This window comes from Meles meles, chromosome 8, assembly GCF_922984935.1.
Source record: "Meles meles chromosome 8, mMelMel3.1 paternal haplotype, whole genome shotgun sequence".
In the NCBI taxonomy this organism is placed as follows: domain Eukaryota; kingdom Metazoa; phylum Chordata; class Mammalia; order Carnivora; family Mustelidae; genus Meles; species Meles meles.
In genome coordinates this window covers 16,199,237-16,210,510 of record NC_060073.1, presented here as the reverse complement: position 1 = coordinate 16,210,510, position 11,274 = coordinate 16,199,237, and the positions used below count along the sequence as shown (strand labels likewise).

The 11,274-nt window shown below is 36.5% G+C and overlaps 1 protein-coding gene across 1 annotated transcript; it reads right to left on the bottom strand.

Moving 5' to 3' along the window:
- Positions 1–5,043: 5,043 nt before the first annotated feature.
- Positions 5,044–5,982, bottom strand: LOC123948628 (olfactory receptor 4P4-like). The gene has a single exon (XM_046015824.1). The coding sequence runs from the start codon at positions 5,980–5,982 to the stop codon at positions 5,044–5,046; it is 939 nt and encodes a 312-aa protein (XP_045871780.1).
- Between the last annotated feature and the right edge of the window lie 5,292 nt (positions 5,983–11,274).

The following is an 11,274-nucleotide window of genomic DNA, read 5'->3' as shown; positions in this document are numbered from 1 at the left end:
GTGGGTGGCAAACTTCTGTGTGTGACTTCATACCACAAAAACCCTACTTCTTCCTCCAGCCTCCACACTGGCATCCGGTGTCACACACTTAATGCGAGAGCTGGTGTAAATTTACACACTTCCTCCTACAAATACCACAATGAGAATTTAGTTCAATAAAATGAAGAAAATGTTCCCCTAGAAGAAATAAGATGTTTTTGTAATCCAGGTAAACCAATTACAAAGAGATATACAGTGGTAAACATGCTTAACATAGCTAGAAAGGGGCACATAACTGAGAGAAGTTTGAGTAGCACATGATAATACCATTGATCCTTGAAGAGCATGGGCTGTTCAAGGTGAGTTGTGTTACATGTGGAATGTTTTCAATAAATACAGTGCAGTACTATATTTTCTCTTCCTTATGAGTTTCCTACTAACTAGTTTATTTTGTTATAGAAATACAGTATATAACACATATATCATGCAAAACATACAAAATATGTGTTAATCAACTGCCCATGTTATTGGTAAGGCTTCCAGTCAACAGTAGACGATTAGTAGTTAAGTTTGGGGCAGGGCTCAAAAGTTATACACACCCCTAATCCCCACATTGTTCAAGGATCAACTGTAGATTATGAAAGGTACAACTGAAAGACTTTCTGATCTGAGTGAACAATATGAACAAAGATTGAGGCAGACTGAGAATGTCTGAAAATGATGTGTTGGTTATGATAGGACCAGATAAGGACAGTATGCAGACTCATTTGGGAGAGAAGTGAAGAATTTGGTTGTTATGAGGGCAAATATAGTGTAAATAACATTGAAAACCATAGAGCTGGTTATTCCTCTATGCAGGAAAAAAAAAGTAACATGTAAGTTAGTAATTTGAGAGAAAACTCTTACAATGTTTGTCTATAAACATGTTGACCTTATGTTTGAAAGAACATTTTTCCTATTTTCCGCACAAAAAATTTACTGATTTTTCACAAACAACATTGATGTGTTGGGATTTAGAAGGACTGTGGAGCTTGAATGGTGTGTGGACAAGACACAGTTATAAGGATTGTGAAGCGGCTTCCTTCTGTTGGTGGCATTGGTAGGCTAACATAAAGGATAAGGTAGTTATAATTGGTCTACACAACTTCAGGTAAACCATCAGGATGAGAGCTTTTCTGTTGCAGTTCAGTCTCCAGAAGCCCAAACGCAGACCCTGATGAAAATGAAGTCATGGGTTTCATCATAGACATGGGAGGACTGTAAAGGGAACAGAAAATGCAGCCTCTATGGTCTCTTATGTCAGCAACACAACCACAAAAAGAAAAAAAAAAAAAGAAGAAGAAAGAAACAAATCTAAGATAGTGAGGTTTGGGAATGAATCTGAGAATTTTGGGAACCCAACTTCCCTGAAGCCTCTGCACAAACAGAATCCCCTTCCTCCGTATTTCTAGAGGAGAACAGATTCTCATGGCCTGGCGGTGATATAATAGCATCACCTGAGTTATTTCCTTGCAAAACCATGCTTATTTTAAGGTCTGATAGCTCAAGAAATTTTGATAAAATTCCTGCAAAATCATCTCCTTCCTCTGAGTCAACTCCTGTTGCTTTATAGGAAGTTGGCTGAAGAGGAAATATATGATTGTATTTGCTTATATTTAGTTCTTTCTGGCACCAACGGAAATGGAATGTTGTAGAATTAAAGCCCCAAATACGAAAGCACTACAAAAGAAGGGGGTTAAGGAAAATCTTGTTAACAAATCCTCAATCAGTGCGTTGATTGTCTGCTTTGCACAGACCAAGAGATAACTAGAGGCCTAGATCTATTCCAATTCATGACAGTTGCTAAAGGTTTTACTTGTGTTTAGGGACTTAGCGTGGGTGGAAAGTGTGACTATATGGGTAGACCTCAGGGAAAAAATATAAGTCATACGAAAGCACACTACATGTTGTACACTGTGGAGGAAATTCTCAGTGGTGGTAGATGAGATGATATGTTTCGTGGATATCAGCCATCCTCTTTTCCCAGCTACCCAAGTTCTAACTCATTGGTCTAGGGCTAAAGCAGCCATGGATGGGGCACCTGGGTGGCTCGGGAATTTAAGCATCTGACTCTTGGTTTCAGCTGAGGTCGTGATCTCAGGATTGTGAGACTGAGCCTGGCATTTGGCTCCACTGTCAGTATGGCGTCTACTTGAAAATCTCTTGCCCTCTCCCCCCGACCCTCCTCTGGCTTTCTCTAAAATAAATAAATAAATAATCTTACAAAAGGTAAAGTGGTCAAGGTGGTTAGGAAGCTTCTCTGTGAAGGCTATTGCTAGAGTTGAACACTATGAAATTTCCCTCTAAAATTTCATCTGGCTTCTGTGACTACTGAGTCTCAAATATTTGTAGTTATTATGTCTTCAAGAGATAACCCCAAGTTTCATGTGTAAAACAACTTATTTAGTAGGCACTTGGGCTCAGTGGATCAGGAATTGAGACATAGTGAGGATGTCTTATCTATGCCACATGACGTCTGAGGTCTCAACTGAGAAAACGCAAGGACTGGGAATGCCCACTAGCTAGCAACTGAAAATATCTGGGGTCATCTTGACTTACATGTCTCACAGTTGCCACTGGTTGTAGGCCCAGACATCAGATGAACTTTTGGCCATAAAATTCTACATCTGGCCTCTACATATGGTACCTCTATATGGACCAGTTAGGAAATATTGTTATGGCCTTGTTTGGAAGCTACTTTCTGTCACACCAGCATTGAATGTCCAAGATATTCGCTCCTCAGGGAGTCCACTCAATCCTGAGATAGCAAGTTGATTACACTGAAAACCTTCCATCATGGAGGAAAACAAATTGGTCTTCACTGAAAGAGACACTTATTCTGGATATAGATTTGTCTTATAATACTTGTACCAGCAGCACAATGCATTGACTTATGGAATGCCTTATTCTCCATCATACTATTTTACTTAGGATTGATTCTGATAAAGTAATGTATTTCTTCCAGAAGAAATGGTAGTGGACATATACACTGAAATTCATAGATCCTACCACATACTCTGTTCTAGGCTGAATTGAGTTCCTGAAAATTCATTTATTGAATATCTAGATCCAAGTAACTCAGAAGGTGACCATTTAGAGATAAGGCCATTGAAGGGGCAATTAAGTTAAAATGAGGGCTTTAGGGTGGGCCCTAATCCAATGTGGTAGGCATCCTTAGAAGAGAAAATTTGGACACACAGAAAGAACACCAGGAATGTGTGTTCACAGAGAAGACCATGTGAGGACATATGGAGAAGGCAGCCTTCTGTTAAGCCAAGGAGACAGACCTTTGAGGAAGTTACACCTGCCAGTACTTTGGTCATGGATTTTCATACTCCAGAACTAACAGAAAATATATTTTTTGTTGTTTAAGCCATCCTATCTATGGTATTATTTTATGGCAGCCTTAGTGAACTCATTCATACCCCATTTATCTAGGTAACTGATTGGATACAATGAAGAAATGGTTTACCAAACACACTGCCAATCGAGAAATAGCACCCTGAAAAGCGGGAGTTATGTTTTCAAGGATGTGTTGACCAGCAGATGATTATATTTCTCTCATAGCCAACATAAAGAGTTATAGATCCTATGGAATTGAAGGATGTATATGCAACTGCCTCCTTTATTATTACACTAAAGTACTTTACAGTTCTGTTTCCTGTACCAACAGTTTTTGGCTCATCTGGCTTTTAGGTTTTAGTTATAGATATTGGTTTCATAAGGAACCACAACAATTATTTTATTGAACTGGAAATTGAAGTTGACACCTAGACACCATTTGGGGTCTTCATGCCTTTACTAAACCAAAAGATAAAAAGGGGCTGGAGGAATTGGCATTGATGATGAGATGACATCTGTTTGTTTGACACAATGGAACATGAATGATCACTATTTGGAACCCAGCCCATCTCTTAAAATTTCTATAACTAATAGTAAATGTTAATTTAAAAAAAGAAAACAAGAAAAAACGGCAGGACCAGTAAAGATTCAGAATGTCAAGAATAAAGACTTGGTACACCTTAGTAGATAATGAACCCCAATAATAAAGGTTAACCTTAAATCAAAGGGAAGAGTGAGTAGGAAGTGCAAGGAAGAAAAGTATAAATGTTAATTTAAATCTAATGACCAATCATAGAAACATGGACTCTTGTAGCAATAGAATATTATATTGAGTAATTTTAAAGCTTGTTCTTAATGTTACAGATCTTTCAGGAAGGATTATAACCTGAAATAGAAAAGTAACTAACACAAAATTAACTTTGTCCAAATGTTGAAAATATTATGTTTCCTTTCTGGAAGGGAGAGAGGTGGACTAGGCTCAAATATCAGACAGAAGAGTATTTATGAATGCTGAATAGCTCATGTACCTATTACCCTCAGCTCAAAAACCTACTTAAATGCTCTCCTCTGAGATGTTGGAAGTAAAATCTACCTATGTTTCTAGTCTACCAGATGATTTCCTATTGTTTCTATCAACAGGAGTGCACACTGTAGTGATAGTGGAGTCAAGGGGAGGAGAAAAAAGACTTCATTACATGTTCAAGATAAACTATCAAATTAAGGAGTCCCAAGTACTCCTTAATTTGATAGTTTATCTTGAACATGTAACGAAGTCTTTTTTCTCCTCCCCTTGACTCCATGTGAGGAGATTAGAACCAGATTTAAATGAAAAAATAAGTGAAAATTGTCCAATCATCAATAATATTATAATAATTTTGTGTGGTGACAGATGATAATTAGACTCATTGTAAGGATAATTTAAAGGGTACAAAATATTGAATCACTGTGATGTATACCTGAAGTTGACAGGATGTCGTATGTCAATAATACTTCAATAAAAAATACAAAAAAAATCTTTAAAAATAATAAATTTATACAGTCAGTAGAGGTCTGAGGAAATTCTAAAGATTCTGAGCTCCAACCTGTGATTGGCTTTTGAAATCATGATATACTCTGTGTATATCATTTCTTCTTAATTCTAAGGCTCAAGATAGAATCCTAAAATGAAATTCTAGAATGTTCTTAATACAAGTTAGTTCCCTTCTCAAACAAATGATGATACCACATTTTCTTCACAGCATTCTTCATCTCCATGTTTCTCAGTGTGTAGATCAGAGGGTTGAACATGGGGGCAATGATGGTGTAGAAAAGAGCAAATACTTTGTCTTCTGGGAAAGTTGTGGCCGGCCGAATGTAAATGAAGAGAATAGGCACAAAAAACAGAACCACAACTGTGATGTGGGAAGTGCAGGTGGAAAGAGCTTTGGAGCGGCTCTCTGCAGAGTAAGCCCTAAGGGTGTATAATATCAGAAAATAGGACACCATCAAAATCACAAAAGTCATCAGGGCAATCAGTCCTGAATTGACAACGACCAAGAGACCAATTCTGTATGTGTCCCTGCAGGCCAGCTTCAGTAAAGGATACATGTCGCAGAAGTAGTGATCTATCTCATTGGGGCCACAGAAGGGTAGGAAGATGGTGAGGAGGAACTGACTGGCAGAGTGGATTAATGCCCCAGTACAGCAGGCTGTGATGGTTGCGTGACACCTCTCTCTGCTCATGATGACGGTGTAGTGCAGGGGCTTACAGATGGCCACGTAGCGGTCATAGGCCATCCCTGTGAGGATGAAGATCTCCACACCTCCAAATAAATGTGTGGTAAAAAGCTGTGTCATGCAGCTGCTGTAGGAAATGGTCTTCCTTTCTGCCAGTAAATCAGACATTAGTTTAGGTGTCACTGTTGAGGTGTAGCAAAGGTCGGAGAGTGAGAGGCAATTAAGGAAGAAATACATGGGTTGGTTCATTAGTGGACTGCACGTGATAGAAATTATTATGAGCAAGTTTCCCACCCAAATAGCAATGTAGCAAAATAAAAATAATACAAAGCAGAGAATTTCAATGTTCTCGTTTTGAGACAATCCCAAGAAAATAAACACAGTGACGTTATTCTTATTTTCCATGATCCAGTGCTGTAAACATGCTTAACAGTCTCCTGAAAAGACATAATGCACAAGTGTAGACATGTGCATGGGGAATATAGATGATGACCCTGACATCATGAAGCTCTATTTAATGGATATGATGTGATATGATATAATTTTTTTCTGATTAGTCTCGTGAACATTTCCATAAGTCAGTTTTTCAGGACATTATGCTCGATCTTGACATTATGCTTTATGAATGAATTCAATTAGTAAATTAAAAAAATGTTTAATTATTATTATTAGTTGCCAAATGTTTTTCTATTCTAAAGAAATATACAACAAAGTCCTCAGAAAGGACATTTTTCTGGGTCCTTCCAAACACACATTTGTTTTTGTTTTTTTTTGTTTTGGTTTGTTTTTTGTTTTTTTAAAGATTTTATTTATTTATTTGACAGACAGAGATCACAAGTTGGCAGAGAGACAGGCAGAGACAGAGAGAGGAGGAAGCAGGCCCCTTGCTGAGCAGAGAGCCCCATGCAGGGCTTGATCCCAGGACCCTGGGATCATGACCTGAGCAGAAGGCAGAGGCTTTAACCCACTGAGCCACCCAGGCATCCCCAAACACACATTTGTTAAAGAGGCAGGTTTAAGTCATTAAAGTTGCTGTTTAAATGATATCGAAGCAAATGTTAAGCTTGACAATGGTCACTCGTGGACTTACATGCTTCCCCAAAGTAGTTTCAGGTTGAGGTAGAAAATGAAACTGAACATTTATATTATACAAATATGTTTACAAAATGGAAGATAAAAAATTTCTGCAGGAGGCTTCTGAGTTGGTTTGAATAACTCTTTGATTGCTTGTTAATAACTCTTTACTTAGTGATTTAGGACAGTAGGATGCTGATCTTTTGTATCAAATGTTTATTTTTATATAGGATATCAATACAAATCCTATACTTAAATGAACCACAGAATAAAGAGAGAGTTAAAACTAAAATGATGAGGCGCCTGGGTGGCTCAGTGGGTTAAGCCTCTGCCTTCGGCTCAGGTCATGGTCTCAGGGTCCTGGGATCTAATCCCCTGTTGGGCTCTCTGCTCAGTAGGGAGCCTGCTTCTCTCTCCACCTCTGCCTGTCTCTCAGTCTACTTGTGTTCTCTCTCTCTGTTGAATAAATAAAATCTTCACAAAAAATAAAACTAAAAGGAAGAACTGAAGGCAGTTTACCTTTCTGGTTTTTCTCTGACTCAGTGTACCATAATTCGCAAGTCAATTTCTTCCCATCAGTCTGAATTATAGTATGAATTTCTTTTCGATATTCAGACAAAGCATATCTTTTACCAAACCCTTAAAGAATATTGACACTTCATAATTCAAAGAAAAAATGTATAGGAAAATGTTTATATGGAGACAAACATTTGGGACCAAGCCTCTATTACTAATTATACCAGTGTGTGACTTTGGATACCATTTTTTTTTTTTAATTTAAATCATCTTTTTGGGGCACCTGGGTGGCTCAGTGGATTAAAACCTCTGCCTTCAGCTCTGGTCATGATCCCAGGGTCCTGAGATCCAACTGGGCTTTCTGCTCAGCAGGGAGCCTGCTTCCTCCTCTCTCTCTGCCTGCCTCTTACCTACTTGTGATCTCTATCTGTCAAAAAAATAAAGGCTTTAAAAAAAAATAAATCTTCTTGTTTGTAAAATAAAAAAATCTGACTGAACTTTGCCACAAAATAGTTGAGAAACTCAAAAAAATCACGAAATGATCCTTGCTTTATTAACCGTAAGAATGTAAGTGCTAGTGTTACCAAATCAGTAAGGCTGTTGATAATGAAGTCTAGTAAATATGACTCCATAAAATAAAATTTTGATGCCATAAAATTATTTTGAGCAGGAAGGTAACTTTGAGATCGGCACTAACCTAATCTCCTAGTTATAAATAGAAGGGATTTTAATTAAAAGTATGTAGAAAATACAGGGACACCAGGCTGGCTTACTGGAGCGTGAAACTCTTAATCTTGATTTGTGAGTTTGAGCCCCATGTAGGGTATAGAGATTACTTAAAGAATATCTTAAAAAAAAAAAAAAAGAAAAGAAAAGAAAATCTTAAAAATAAAAAAAAAATTAAAAAGCATGTAGAAAATACAAAAAATAAATGAAGATAGCGTCAATCTCTTCATCATTCACCAGTTGTATTAAACCTACAGGATTTGATATGTGAAGAGACAGGCAATTTAGTTGTGGTTGAGCATAGATTCTGCTAACTTAGACTCTCAGTGCTAATAAAAAAATAGCATTAAATGGGTAACCCATGATCCAATTGTTTTTCTATAAATTTTGACCTCAAAAGGCATCATTAATATTTACCATCTTCCTTTAGAAGTTGTGATACATCTTCTGCCCTAATCTTGTTGCTACAGTTTCTCATCAATTAATTTTTAAATTTTCCCTTCATCACTTTCTTTTAGAGGTTAAGTTAACTGTATCACACACCAAATATAAAATTCCTTTGTAATGGGGACTTAAAACAAATAGAATTTATTTCTTTGGTACAATTTTAAGATTTAGAATTAGCTTAGCGAGAATCATTGAAAAGTTAGTTTTCATGCCTCCAATGAAGCCATGAAAATTTCTTCTTACCTATAAATAAGCACACCCTCTTTTAAAAATAATATTTAAAACACTTGTTTGGTCATTTTTTAAAGTAATTGCTTGTTCCTTTGGAGGGACATAAAGAAAACCATTATGTTAATCATGTGCATAGAAATAAACAACCACCTGAATTGTTTTTCTTTTTCCCCTTCCCCAAAATTAACAAAATTTCACTACAACCTGAAATTAATCCACTTTACAAATTTGTTGTCAGAATATATAGGTAAAGCACATCATTCTGTCTTCATCTGATACAAAATTAATTTTCCAACTAATGAAATGTGGTTTAACCTCATAACAAAACAGTAATGCTAAATATATGGTTCAATTTTCTTTCTCCAAACTCGAGTCCACAGATAATGCTTCATTTCACTCTTTTATTTTTTTTTTCATTTCACTGTTCTGCAAACTTCTGTGGTTCATCAAGTATGAACCACCACATATATTTCTAGCTTCTCAATATTATTTTATTAAAGATTTATTTATTGATTTATTTAAGAAAGAGCACAGGAGCAGGGGAGGGGAAAAGGGAGAGGGAGGGAATCCTCAAGCTGAATTCCCACTGAGCACAGAGCCTTATCCTAGAACCTGAGATCATGACTTGAAACCAAAACCAAGGAGTTGATGCTTAGCACTCTGAACCACCAGGCGGGACTCTGGCTTCTCAGTTTTAGAGTGCAAGAGGACCTCTGATTTCTATTGTCAAGTTAGTCGTCAACTTTCAGTGTGATCCCCAAACTTCATTTCCCTCAACACATTTGTTTGTCTAAAATAGAGTCAAATTGTTTGTTCCCTAAATAAATTAGAGAGTTGTGGGTTTCAAATTTAGAAATACATGTATGAGAACTTTGAAAAAATACTATCTAAATGAATATAGTATTAAGATCAGTTTGATGCACATACAAGAGTAGTAATACCTTACGGAGATAACAATTGGTTGAAAATTTCCAAAGTATACATAGATCACCTAACTAGTACTTAGCAAAAGAGAATTTGAAATCAGAGTTTTCTGAATCTAGAGCCTGAGTCCATACCTGGGACAGAAGAAATTTAATGTTAAAGACCCTTTTCCTCCAATTACCTAATTATTTCATGCAAAACCAGATAACTTCCAAAATCGTGATCCTTAAACCATTTCAGCCATTCTAATCTTGATATGCAGATGACAAAATGAGATAATAAATTCCAACAAACTATCTTAGTCTATAAAATGCAGAAAATATTCAAACAAAACTGCAATCTCAATCTGTTCCTCTCTCCTGCATATGTAGCCCAATTACAAAGAGTAAGAATAGAGAATAAAAATCTCTGTTATGTTAGAAAATGCAATTTATTCTTAGAGAATACAATGCACTGAATCTTGTCATGTCCTTGGATATGCTTCTCCAGCCACAAATAGTCCCTCTGTAAGAGCAGTGGTTAGAAGAAAGAGGTCATCATTTACTCCCTGCTGTAGTTCCTCCCTCACTGTAGGAACTTGTGCTTACTTGTTCTAGAGGCCCCTTCTTAAAAAGGATCAATCTAGTCTTGAAAATGTATATGTTTCCGTTAAGATTTTGCTTAAACTTTGGGATCTCTGCTATTGTCAAAGTTTTGAAAAACCTTGATCATAATGAACATAATAAATTTTGGGTTTGCCATGAATGATCATATGGCCTCATTTCATTACTTTACTACAATATCAGTAGGTTTAATAATTTGTATATATAACTATAACATAAACTTTTTAAATTCTCCCAATAATTCTGAGAAGTAAATATTTCTTTTTTTTTAATTTTATTTATTTATTTGACAGAGAGAGAGGTCACAAGTAGGCAGAGAGGCAGGCAGAGAGAGAGGAGGAAGCAGGCTCCCTGCAGAGCAGAGAGCCCGATGCGGGGCTCGATCCCAGGACCCTGAGATCATGACCTGAGCCGAAGGCAGCGGCTTAATCCACTGAGCCACCCAGGCGCCCCGAGAAGTAAGTATTTCTAATAAGCTCATTTAAGAAAATGAAACTGAGTTATAGAGAAAGTAAATAATTAGCCCAAACCCATAGACATAATTAGTAGTCTGACTATCAGAAACATGTCTCACTTAGTAATATACTTAGCAAAACGTTATGTACTTCCCATACTAACTGATACTTAGTGTATACTCAATAAGTATTGGATACTCTACTAACTTAAAAGTGTGCCTCACTGATCCCAATATTTCCGTTTTTAACCTATGCCAAACTAAACCCAAAATAGTCTTAAGTTTTGTGACCCTAAATTCCCAAAGGACAGAAAGAGAGTCTTATATTCCGTCTTGAAACACTAAGCCTGTTTGCACAAATTTAGCTATCAGTTCTCACCAGGTATCCCCAATTTGTATATTCTTTGGCATGTACTTTTTTTTTTTTTTTTTCTCAGATCATCATACTGGCAATGGATAAGTACATGGTTGGTGGGTACATCTATCTCCTGAGACTGTTTGGGATAAAGTGTAGAAGTTGCCCAGTACATTGTAGGGACTTGATAAATATTTCTAATTATTTTATCTTTGTTCTATATCTTGTCAAAAACAGGTTACTGATTATTTAACCAATAGTCAGCAAATGTTTGTAAATAATTAAAAGAAAGAGCTTCAATGATTTCAAGTGGTCTGTAATAAAATACTCCATAATTGAAATTATTGTCCTAAATCTTATTCCCAGAA